Below are 12940 nucleotides of genomic sequence, written 5' to 3' on the forward strand. Positions count from 1 at the left end.
GTTAAATAATATTTGATAGTTAAATAATATTTGATAGTAAAATAATAAATATTTTTGTGTTAAAGAGAATCTTTGATCCTAAAAAAAATTACAAAGCTGAATAAATGAACTATATAAACATAATCTTCAGAATTCGAGATAAGCTGATTTTAACAAGTTATTTCTTCACTAATCTTAGAAATTTGAATGAAATGTCAAAACAGAAGGGGTTTGCCTTCTAGAAACCACTTCGGATAAAACCAAAACTCTAAATATAATAATGGATCCATTAAATAGCTGCCAGGACAAGAAAATAAGAACCCTGTTAGCTTCTGTTCCAATGAGGGATCCTCCTGAGCGTTTTGTGAGAGCTGCCTTATGAAAATTCACATCTAGAATTTTCTCCCACATCATCTCATTTTAGTTTTCTTGTAATGTAATACTTTACTATAATTATAGAATTATCAGAGATACAGCATAAAATTAAAATTTCAACTTTAACAATAACCGGTGGAAAAAGCAATTTCAGATCTCATCATTGAAATAAGATATTATTTTGCCTTCATCCTACCCCATCATCTTCATTTTTAAAAGTTTTTACAAGACTTCTCTTTACTGTCCATGACCAGTTTATGAGAGGAATAAATTTTGAGGAAGTTCGTTTCTTCCTTCGTCCCTTCTTCTCTCCTCTCTTTTCTTCCAACACATATTTTATTGAGTGACTGCTACTCCTCAGTGCCTATAGTAGGGCTGAGGGTACAAGATTGTAGACAAAGTCCCCACCACAATGAAACTTATAGTTTAGTTGGGGATGGGGGAGTGCAGGCAAATTAAAAAAATTAGATAATATATCCCCAAATGTTTAGATAATAAGTGCTCATAGGAAAATAAATCAGCGATTACAGAGAGGAACTGGAAAACCTTCAAACTGAGTGATCAGAAGAGTCACTGCTGAGGCCATGACATTTATTCTGAGAAATAAATGACAATTAGGAGCCAGTTACAAAAAAAAGTGGAAGAAGTAGATTCCAGGAAGACAGAGAGGCTATTGGAGAGGACCTGGCGTGGAGGTGGGTTTACCCAGTTTGATGATGCAAATAAAAGCTAGGGATCAGATGAGGCCCAAGACATTGTGACACCTTATAGGTGAGTATAGAGAATTCAAATTTAATATTAGGCTTATATAAAGGTCATTTGAGCTTTAAGCAGCAAGTGGCATATTCTGACTGACATAACAAGTGTGTGTATGTGTGTGTGTGTGTGTGTGTGTGTGTGTGTGTGTGTGTGTGTGTGTGTTACTATGGCTACACTGCAGAGAATGATGAAAAGAAAGAATAAGAATGGTGGTGGGGAAGACAGACAGCGGTCTAGTGGTTCGAGATTGAGTGGGGGTAGTAAAATTGAAGGAAGTGAGTGGGTTTTAGATTTAGTTTGGAGAGAAGAGTCACCAGAACCTGAAGATGGGTTTTATACGTGGGCTGAAGGAAGGAGAAGAAACAAGGATGACTCCTAATTTTTGACTGGAGCTACCAGAAGGTGTCATTCACTGAGACTGAGACTGGTAAAGAAGTAGGCTGAGGGTGAGTGAGGTTAAGATTGAGACGCCTACCTAGACATCCAGGTGGGAAGGTCAAGAGACAGAGAATAATAGACTATTCTTAGATCAAAATAATGCACCAAACACGTAGAAACTCACAAACTTCTCATTGAGCTTTGCTCTTGAAGCCCTCCAACTTATTCTTTTGAGTATATACAAGTCACAAAACATTCTTTTTCTTTATTTTTTCAGATTTCAAAACTAATATATATTCACTTAAATAATTCAAATATACTGAAATATATAGTAGGGAAAGAGATGAAATACTCTTCATAACCATTGTAACAGTTCAGGCACACTTATCCACAGAGAAAGAACTTTTTGAGGCGGGTTAAAAACAACATAGACAGTTTCACAGTTGCTGATGTCTTCTCTTCTACTAATTTCTTGAATAACTTAAAAGCATGAATGTGGAATAAAGTATTTTCAACATCACACTCAAGCTGGAAGACAACCTGAAGGATATCTAATCTTAGATCCCACCAAAGAAGGATTTCTCTCACAAATATTTCTTAAGAGATGATCACACAGTATTTAATACTTCCAGTGACAAAGCTCATAAACTTACAACCTCACAAAGAAACTCACTCAATTTCAATACCTCTCATGGTCAGAAATATATGTCTTACATGAAGCTAAAATCTTCTACCATTTAATGTATATTAATTGGGTCTTTTTTCTTCCTTCTGGAGCCTAATAGGTAGCATCTAATCCATACATGTTGAGGAAGACTGTCTACTATTTCATCATGTCTTTTCTAAGTGTTCTTACTCCATATAAAACCCTACCAGCTGTTTCCCATTACTCAGGTACCCCAATTTCCAGAGATTTCAACTATCCTGTAATCCCTCTTTAGCCCTCTCCAGTTCATACACACATCCTTTAAAAATGTTATTCTAGAATGTATCTTCTGGTATGATTAGCATAATGTAGAGTACTAAATCAATACTATTTCCTTTGATGAAAACAATAGAGTTTACAGGTTAATGTTGTACTTGTACATTTAGCAAGCACATTTATTGGAGCTTAAAATAAACTAATTCATATCTTTTCATATGAATTCAATTAAGTCCAAATTTACACATTTGTTTTACACAACTAATTTTTTAACCAAGTATTTAACTTTATTTGCATTCTCAGTGAATTTTTAACTTTTAGTTTCATTATTTTAAGATATTACTATCTTTCGAGTCCTCATTCTGTAGCCAGTCTGTTATCAATATATTTTGGGTGTTAATGTTTAAATATCTATGATTATAATTAATTCAACTTTATTAGTCCATTTTCTATAAGGATATCATGAGAAACCCTGTTAATTACTTACTATCATTCAGATGCACCACTTATTTAATACCCCAACTACCAATCCAGCAAATCAAATGCAAAAGAAAATGCCATCTTGTCAGTATATGTGTTTATTGAAACCACGCTAGCCTCTAGTCATTAATGATGCAAAATGTTCACAAAACCAGTTGCTTAAAGTTTGCCCTTAAATTTTCTCAAAAAATTTCCATCAATCTCTCCCATCTATACATTTAACAGATACCTTTTCCCAATGTTGAAAAGCTTTGTCTCTATGTAATCGGACAATTTAGACATCTCACTAAGTGATTAATTCATTATAATAACATCTGAGTACTATTAATATGCCACATACTCTGCTAAGAGTTTTACAGGCCCATTTATTTATATTTCATTTATTCCTCACAAAAACCCATGCATTACATTACATTACCTCCCCAAGACTTGCTTATTTTACAGCTGGAATAGCACAGGGAATACAGTCAATTTTATTGTAATAACTTTGGTGATAGATGGTTACTAGACCTGTGGTGATCACATTATAAGGTATATAAATGTTGAATCACTATGTTGTACACCTGAAACTAATATAATATTGTATGTCAACTATAGTTTAACAAACAAACAAACAAACGAAAATGAATAAATAACAAGAGCCAGAGAGTCAAGTTTAAAACAACACGAAACAAAAAAAATATGCATTAGATATCATGATTCCCTTTTTTGTAAATGTCACTTAGTGAGGTTAAGGGATTTGCCAAAGGTGACACAACGAATAAGTAGCAAGCAGTGCTGAGATTTGCACCAGGACTTCCTGTGTTTAACTGCTCAGCAGTTGTCCGGCAGATATTTCTTGTGGACCTGCCAAGCCCATGGAATTGCTCTTGGTATCTCAGATGTGGCAGCACCGACGCAGCCATCAACTTGTAAATGTCCTATCCCTACCCTAAAAAAAAATACTAATTATCTACCACTTCTGTTACTTTTCCTCCTTTTCCTTTCTGCCACCATAGCTTTAGGGCTTTTCACTGCTTATTAGTAACCTTGGAGAATGGGGGAGGAAGAGGAAAGGCTATGTATTTATATACCTGGAAAGACACCCGAGAATTTTTCCAAATACAAAGGGAGTCCATTTTTGTTATTATTAATTCTACTAAAAGATTTTAGAACAGAACACTTTTCTTGGCTTAAATACGGGCTGCGAATTATCTGGCACTTTCATTTATTAATGTTCCTTTGATGTCCTATGACCATATAGAACATATATTTTAGCCTCTGTGTGGGCAGATATTCCTGTTGCTTAGCAATACAGCAGCTAGTATTAACTGACAAAAGGTGTGTAGGAATGGTAGAGTGCTAGGAGGAGGAGAGAGATTTCTGGTTCAGCATATTTTGAAATACACCACTACCCACAGTTCTTCCACTGTTGCTCTTGTTTTGGCATGTACGTTTGAGAAAATACTTAGAATTATCAATTAATCTGTTCAACTTTCCATTGCAGGAAAACTCAATTTATTTTTGTTTTACGAAATAATTGTAAATGCCTAATTATACACTAGCCCTTGAGTCAAACATCAAATAGTCCCTCTGAATTGTTTTGCATGGAATCCTGCTTTGCATCCCTATGCCCTATGCCTGGAATCTTCCAAGCTTCTCTCCATGGGCCAGGAGGGAGTCACCTTTTCCTATCAAAGAGCTTGACCACATAAGGTCAGTAGCTGCCGAACTTGTCTGTACATTAAAATCACCAGGGAAACTGAAAAATGTATCACCCTCACTCCACCCCCAGGGATTGTGATTTAATTGTTATAAGAGAGGGAAGAGATTTTCTGGACATTGGACATTTTTAAAGATTTCCAAGTGTTCTAATGTGCGGACAAATGTGGGAACATCTGACATAGAACATATCTTTCCAGGTTCTCAGTTCTCTATTAACTCTGCCTGCGCATCATTAGACTGCAATCTGCCATAGCAAGAATCTATCCTGGCCTTGCCCAAAGTTGTCCAAAGTAACAGGAAGCCTAGCAGCTCTATGGCTTCATTCACCATGAGTTTCCTTGTCTGAGTGGGCTTCAGCGCATGAACTTTGCTGGAGTTGGGAGGGAAGACAGCAGCTTAGTTTCATCTGAGAAACCGAGATTTCAAAGTTTTACTTTAAAAATTGCTTAAAAGATGGAAATCTTCCCCAGACACATGTGGTTTTGTTGATCTAGCTTCTCAAAGTGCTTTGGCTCTCCAATATTATTGAAGATGAGAAAGAATACAGGGTACAAGATAAAAACATTCACACCTAGTATTAAAGAAGAAACTTCTATAAAATCACCAACTCTCTAGATCAAAGCTTGAAAGACTCTAGTTGAGCTTACTAAACATCTGTGTAACAATGCCACAGAAACAGAAGAGAGAGCTCATGCGGTTCAGACACATTTGAAAAAGCATTAATTAAATTTCCTCCAGGTAGGCAGTTTCCTATATTCAAGGTCTACTGAGTTCTTTGATGCCCATGCCAGATAATCTTCTTCATAGTATATAATATTTTGAATTGTAAACACTATGGTTAACCTTGAAAACAACCTTTAAAACTTGGGACACTCGTTTTCCTTCATGTTTTGATTATAAGCATCCTAATCTGAAATAGCCACGCAGCCCCTTTCACATCAATTGTAATTCTCTGCATAGTACTCATCACTTTGATATTTTTCTTGCTTGTTTATTTGTTTATCCCCACTCTCAACCAAAGTGTGAGCTCCAATATACCACTGATTTCATCTCACTCAATGCTATGTCTCCCACATATAGAAATGTTCAATAAATATTCAATAAATATTGATGGAATGAATGAATGAACATTCCAACATTCTCTGTCCATAGGTGAGTACTTTACTGAAACAGTCATGTAAAAGTCATAAATAATCCTTATGCTGTGTGATCTAGAGCCTCAGGTTTACATATGTACAAAATGGGAGAAATAAGATGTTGACATCCTGAGGCTATTGTGAGAATTACATGAGATAACACACTTTAAAGACTTACAATAATGTATGGCATATATTTAGAACTGAATGAATGAAAAAATCATATCATAGAAATGTGTATCTATGACATTTATAGTGAAACAAAAACAGTAAAAAAAACTATGATTTTATTAATCCATTTAAAAATGTATTTTATCATACATGGTCCTTCGCTATTAAGGAAGAAAATTGGAATATGTTTTTTGTAAGCTACAATTTGCTTGCAGGAGAAGAAAGGACATCAAACTAGAACTGAGAGGCGATAAATCCAGGCTGCTCATCTCCAACAAGCCATTTATTTAATAGCTACCTAAGGCTTAGTTTCCTTAGTTTCCTCACTTTCAAAAAAGGGTGGGGTGTCAGGAGATTTGACACCCCAAGCTCTAAGCTCTTAAGAAGCAGCAAGTAAATACACAAAACAACATTTAACCTGTAAAAGGAAGAATTGTTTAAAGATTTTCTCATAAATTTTGGCTATGTAAGATGACTAAGAAAGACCTCATCTATTATTCGTGTAGCAATCAGATCTACAATCTCAGTTAACAAAATTATTCATCTGAAATAATTTTTGCAGTATTTTCTGCTTATGTGTTATATGTTGGCTCATGAGCAGTTTTTATATTTTGTCTACTCCAGAATTTAACAAGTTAAGAAGACATGGATTTGGAAGAAGCTTTCTGGAGAAATGTTTCTGTTTAAAAGTTGTATATTGGTTATTCTTTAAAAGTTAAAATAAACAGTATTGTGAGGCATCCATATGCCCTGATTTTTTTAACATATGGATCAAACATTTCCAGAAATATGATGATGTATAATGAATTCATTCCTTTCGCCAGCAACTTTATTTTAATAGGGCTCTATTACAAATGATGAATCAATAAACCACCATTCACTTTCTTTGAAGTGGACTCTTGCCTCTCCTTTCGAGAATCCAGAAACATGCCGTTGGTTCCCTGAAGACTTGAACTTTGCTGGTCAATTCAGGTGCATTGTTCTCTTGGCTCTTAGGTCTGCCTGTTTCCTCAGGCTGGCACTATTAAATCATCTGCTCTGACAGGAAGAACCTCACACTGAAGGCTATCATCCTTGTTGAGCATTACACTGGCCATGTGTCTGTATTACTAACACATAAAGCATGAAGCTTGGGGAGGTCCCCGTGTCATCTGGATATTGGGGGTGCATAATCCAAAGACCTCTAAGTATCTCTTAACAAAGCCCCAGCTGAGCTATGTCAGGGTTGCATACTCTCGTCATCTTTCCCTTACAGCTTTTCAATTTGCTTTCCAAACATTTCTTTGTTGCCGTTGGCTGGGGTGCACTTAAAAGAAGCACATCGTTAACCACAAAGAATGCTGACTGTTTTCTGTGATTTCAAATCAGTTCCAAGCACTTCCTCAGCAAGCAGCCCAGCAGCAATTACCCTGCTGCTGAAGACTTACTTCTCATCACAGAAAGACTTCAGTTTAAGAGACAGCCAACAAGCAAGACTGTAACAAATGATGACACATGTTTCGGCCTCCATTCACTAGTGATTTACACCCCCAAAGGAAGAGTGAATCAATTTTTGTGCAAATTCAACAGCACATCCGACAATGCTGCCCTCTTCTCTAACTCACACAAACTGGGCATTCATCAACCCGGTTCACTTGACTCAAATGAGGACTCACAGTCGCTAAGTGGCTCGGGTGGGGGTGGGATTACTCTGAGTCAAAAAGGGACAAAGTACAAGGAAAGGACACGAATCCATCAGAGAAGTGAACGTTGAGTTAATTCGTTGAGACAAAATAGTGAGGTTTTCAAAAGCCAATACGAAAGGAAAGACTGCTTCCCACTCCCACCCCTGGCAAGTCTGTGAAAGACAGTGTAGAAACTGAGCTCAACAACATCCTGGGGGGGACGTTTCCCCAGGTGTAAGCTACTCCAGAACAATTCCTCTGGTAGAGTACACTGAGACAGGCTTCACTTCTCAACCACATTTCTCGTTCCCTTCTCATTCTAATCATACTTGGTTATACATCATTTGAGGAAATAACTCCAGACAAGGTTAGAGGGTTACACAATGGGCAGGGAAAATTCACATAGTGCCTCCTCTCTGGGTATAGGAAGCCTACCGCCTTGAGGTAAGAAACTCAAAATCTGATTTTTCACTCCTACAAGCAAATGTCACACTGCCCTCTGGAGGTAGTCTCACTGGGTGATTGGCAACCATGATTGTGGAAGTTCAAGTCTCTTGGTGGGGTGGGATGGAGGGAATAGGAAATAGGAAGACAATGGAGAAATTATCAACTGTTCACTAACTTCTTAAGAATGGTGTGTATGTGAGAGAGAGAAAGAGAAAGAGGGGGAGAGAGAGAGAAAGAGAGGAAAAAGAAAGGTGAATGAGTAAACATTGCCTCTGCATCTCAGCAGTGTCAAGAGAGCGGATGCAGGTAGACAGGTACTCAAAAGTTCAAAAGTAGTGTTAGGAAGGAGACGGTAAGTCAGTAAGGATGGGTGTGATAGAATTTTGCAAAGATGGCCACATTAATATTCCCATGGGATCTCCTCACAATGCGATGCTGAGGTGGAGTCTGTGGTCCCTCTTGAATCCAGTAGGACTGTGACTATAGCAGAAGGCACACTATATGACTCAAAGGCTAACTTGTAAAAGGCCATATAGTTTCCATTGGGGCTTCTCTGGACATTCACTCTTGGTGAAGAATCCCAGCAGCTACACGGAGAGGCCATGTTCCCACCATAGTACTAGCTAAAGTCTCAGCCAATAGCCAACATTAACTGCCAGTCAGGTAAACGAGTGAGAGGGACTTCAGATGATTCCAATTACCCACCTTGGAGTTGACACCAAGTGGAGCAGAGAAGATCTGTCCCCACTAAGCCTTGCTCAAATTGCAGATTTATGAGCAAAAAGTGCTGTCCTTAGATTAAGCCACTATATTTTGGGGTAGTTTGTTATACAACAATAGATAACCAAAACAATGGGCAACGTCCCCTCTGACACAGTACAAAATGTTCTTGGCACAAAATAAACCTGGCCTGAAAAGAAATGGGACCCATCTCTCTGCCTTTCATGGATTCTCACAATTGGACTTGATTCTTTATTAACATTAGTTTTTTCCCTCTTGGTCCCAGATTAAGTTATCCATGGGATCTATCTCAACTGAAACCATGTGTGTATATGTGCACGACATGGTGCATTGTACAAATTTGAATTGTGGCCAGTATTTAGCAAGCAAAAGATTTTACCTAAACACACACAATCTAAATTTCGATCTTGTCTTAAAAGAAAGAAAAAAAGGAAAGAAAGAAAGAAAGAAAGAAAGAAAGAAAGAAAGAAAGAAAGAAAGAAAGAAAGAAAGAAAGAAAGAAAGGAAGGAGAAAGAAGAAGAAACAGAAAATCTGACAATACTTGATTTGCATTCCTACAGAATAGTAATTCACTCACAAAAACTCTGGTTTCCTCAGTCCCCTCTATTCTGTGTTGCATCACATCCTGCTGGTTCCACTGGAGCACCATCACTCTCTGACATCTGCTGCCTGACCTCTCAAGGCATTTGGATTTGTAACATTTATTTAGCCAACAATTCTCTACCTGGTTGATTGGGACTTATTCTTACCTAGTTATCCAAGAGTTAGCATCCTACTGAAAATAAGAGTTTAAGATAATCAGAAAAATGAAAGTAAAAAAATAACAAAAGAATAAAACATATCTAAAGGTCGAATTTTTAAAACTTAAGAAAGAAATGTAATAAAATAATGGGGAAAAGCCACAAGGGAAGATGACAGATGTCAACTTCGGTTATCATACAACCTAATGCCATCTCCAGCTGTCAGCAGCTGCCACACATACAAAGATGATCCAGAAGCCAATGCTTTTTGTTTTACCATTTCATGTAGTTTGTTCTCTCTCTGGGAGTAAAATTACACAAATCCAAAGTCCTTTAATGGAATCATTAATGATTAAGAATATTATATACCTTTTGGTACAGTTGCTGAGAATACCCTTATCACACCACTGCATGAAGTTTTTAGGGAGGAGATTCAATTTCAAGTTTTGGAAAATGGAATCACCCAGCATGGATGAACCAGCTGGAACTGATACAAGTCTTTGTGTTTTTAAGTCTTGATGTATTCAATTTTATTAGAGTTTATTAAGAAAGGGTTTTAGCACTTAGCTGATTGGCATAATTTTATTGTATTTTATATGTCCTAAAGTGATTGGGATGCTTAAGGAAATGGACTTGTAAAGGATGACAGTCAACCAAGAAAATGATTATCTTTACATATGAAAATAAGAATTTTATTTCCTTAGGTATAAAAATAGACAGGAAAAATCCTATTTCTTGCTTATTAAATATTGGGAAAGTGTCCATTTTAAGGTTTATCTCATAGCAATGTGTATTCGCTAGTTACTTTAAGAAAAGTTCTATGGTTCAAAATCAATCTAAAGAGCACTCAGTTAATACTTATGTAATTTTATATAGCTACTTTATATAATTATAAAGAACCATCAGCAGTATAAAAACACTCTTTAGTTTAACAAAATCGATATTTGTGGTGGGTCCACGACGGCATGTTGAAACAAGCTTCTGCCCTTGGCTTTTCATTTGATATCAGTTTGGGTGGGTTTTCTAAAAATGCTACTCTTTTGGGAAAAACAATATTGTTATCTTTGATAGCATATCTTGTTTTCTGACATTAACTTAGTAAGATTTCCCATGCCTCCTTCAACAAAACAGGCAAGGACAGTTAAGGGGTCTATTACCCTCCCAACCCTAAAAGCAAACAAAAAGATTTGACTCAAATAGGTATTTATACAAGGTATTGTCTACTTCATATCACAAGAGACCTGTTATTCAGCTAGTGAGGCCTGTGTTTGGGGTCACATTTTGGTTTCCAAATTTAATGTCTGAGATGCTGCAGCAGGAGAAAATTTATGCAGAGTGTAATCCTCATAAAACTTTATTTTATTGGAATTGTAGAGTACTTATCTGGGGAGGAAAAGATTAATTTACCAAAAAAAAAAAAAAAAGACAACAGCTTGGTTTTGAAGTTTTTATTGCTGTCATTTTTTTTATTTATTTTTATTTCTAGCCAAAGTTAATAGCTCTGTGCCAGAATTAAGGTTCAAGTTTGATGGTATCTCAGACAGAACGTTGCAGACCCCAAACTTAGAAGCCAGGAATAAAATTACTGAGAAATGTACTCTGAAATCTGTCAGGTACATTGATTTTAATATTATCAAAGCCTAACACAATGCCAGAACCTGTATCAAGATGAAAGGGCTTGTATCTTTGGATGAACTCTGATAAGTAACAAAGGGTGTATATTTACTTCGATGTTATTTTATGTCATCGTGGAAAAGTGTCCAAATATCAGTCAAGATCAAAAAAACAAAGATGTCCAGAAAATCTAACTACCTCTTCGCTCTGTTCATCTCGCAATTTTTTTTTTTTTCCTATTCATGAAGACATCTATGAACCGTCAATGTCTATACTCCTCTTCCAAAGCAAATCGCCAGCTGTCAAATTAGCTTAGTTAGCTATTAAAATAAGTGAGAAATTTTGCTTCTTCCTAGGGGGGTTTGCCTGGGGCTTCAGGTTTTGCAAATCTTTAAACGCAGCCTGCTAAGCCTCTCAGAATAACAAATATACTAAAACAATTTTGGGGGACTTTCATTCATCACTCTGAAGAGGTAGGTGACACCAGCCCCGCTCTCAGGGGCTCCCAAATAGTTAGGATTTGTAGTTCTGAGACCTTCAACCCCGGGCAGCAAGACAGCAAAGTGCTAAAGCTCTCTGGCCCCTCCAACTCTGAGAGTTGTCCGTTAGGTCCCCAAAGGCGGGGTCCCCCCTACTGTCCCTTCAGGAATGAAGGGTGATGCGCTGCAGGTGTGTATGTGGGGGGTCTAGTAAGTGCGGCGCTAGTGATGGGAAAGTATTCTGAGACTGAAAACTTCCTGGAGTCACTCGTGCTAAGTCTCCCGGGGCGAAAACTCGGAGCTGGACAGCGGAGGCGGGAAGCTGCACGGCTGCAGCTTGCGCTCAGGGGTTGCAGGGGCTCCGGGGCGGTAGGGGTGCCGGATGGCAAGGGGGAGCGTGCGAGGGGATGCGCGGAGCTGCGTCGTCCAGCCTCCGCCACAGAGAGAGGCGGTGGCTCCAGGTGGCCGTGACCCGCGCGTGCTCCGGGGTCGGGACGGGACCGGGCTTGGGACAGGACCGGGCTTGGCAGGACGGACTCCGGGAGTGGACGCGCTTACCTGGAGGTAGGGTCGCCCTTGGGCCACCCCGCCCACGACGATGTCTGCCGCGGCCATGGCCCCGGTGGGCGAGAAGCCGAAGCCCACGTAGCCGGCTGTGCGCACCTCGAGGCGGAAGGCGAGCCGGCTGTCCCGCGGGCCCCAGCTCAGCCAGTACTTGCCCTCCGCGTCCAGGACGGTGCGGTGCGGGAAGGTCCGGCCCGAGTCCCCCGCCGTCGCGCGGGGGAGCAGCGCCCACAGCACGAGCAGCGGCCAGCAACACATCCTCTGCGCCTCCTACCCGCAGGCACCTGGGCTCCCGCCGACTGGCGGAGCTAGGAGGAGCCACGAGGGGCGGCGGTGCAAGCGGGAGCCTGGGCCCGCCCCTGGGCCCGCCGCCTGCCGTTGGCCTTTTGTACCAACTGAAGTAAACAGGGATAAAGTGCAGATGCGCCGTGTCCCGTTGGGCCCGGGTCCTGTCTCGCTCTCGCCCTGTCCCGCCTTTCCCGCGGAGCCACCTGCCGCTCCGCTCCCGCGACTGGTCCCCAAGTTCTAGGTTCGGTGGGAAAGGAAGCGAGGGGAGTCCTGAAAGGAGAGGGAGAAGGAGGCAGAAGGCGAGCAAAGGGGATCGGAGGCAAAGAGAACAGGAGGAAGGAGAGAGCAACTGCAAGGAGGGCGTGGAGAAGTGCTGAAGAAATGGGGGCGGGGGGAGGGGGGGTCCCTGCTCCCTGTGGAACGAATGAGAGTTGATGAGAGAGAGCAAGTTTAGCCTAGCTAAGGAGAGGAGGAGTTGAGTGTGCAAAAGGAATAATT

The 12940-nt window shown here is 39.6% G+C and overlaps 1 protein-coding gene across 1 annotated transcript in view; it reads right to left on the reverse strand.

Annotated features, from left to right (window-relative positions):
• Nucleotides 1-12518, reverse strand: part of MOXD1 (monooxygenase DBH like 1) — a 78598-nt gene extending 66080 nt beyond the window's left edge. Inside the window, exon 1 of the mRNA XM_015600063.2 lies at nucleotides 12149-12518. Within this exon, the coding sequence (XP_015455549.1) occupies nucleotides 12149-12412 (264 nt within the window). The 5' untranslated portion in view covers nucleotides 12413-12518. The remainder of the gene's footprint in view (nucleotides 1-12148) is intronic.
• Between the last annotated feature and the right edge of the window lie 422 nt (nucleotides 12519-12940).

Source organism: Pteropus alecto, unplaced genomic scaffold, assembly GCF_000325575.1.
Source record: "Pteropus alecto unplaced genomic scaffold, ASM32557v1 scaffold79, whole genome shotgun sequence".
In the NCBI taxonomy this organism is placed as follows: domain Eukaryota; kingdom Metazoa; phylum Chordata; class Mammalia; order Chiroptera; family Pteropodidae; genus Pteropus; species Pteropus alecto.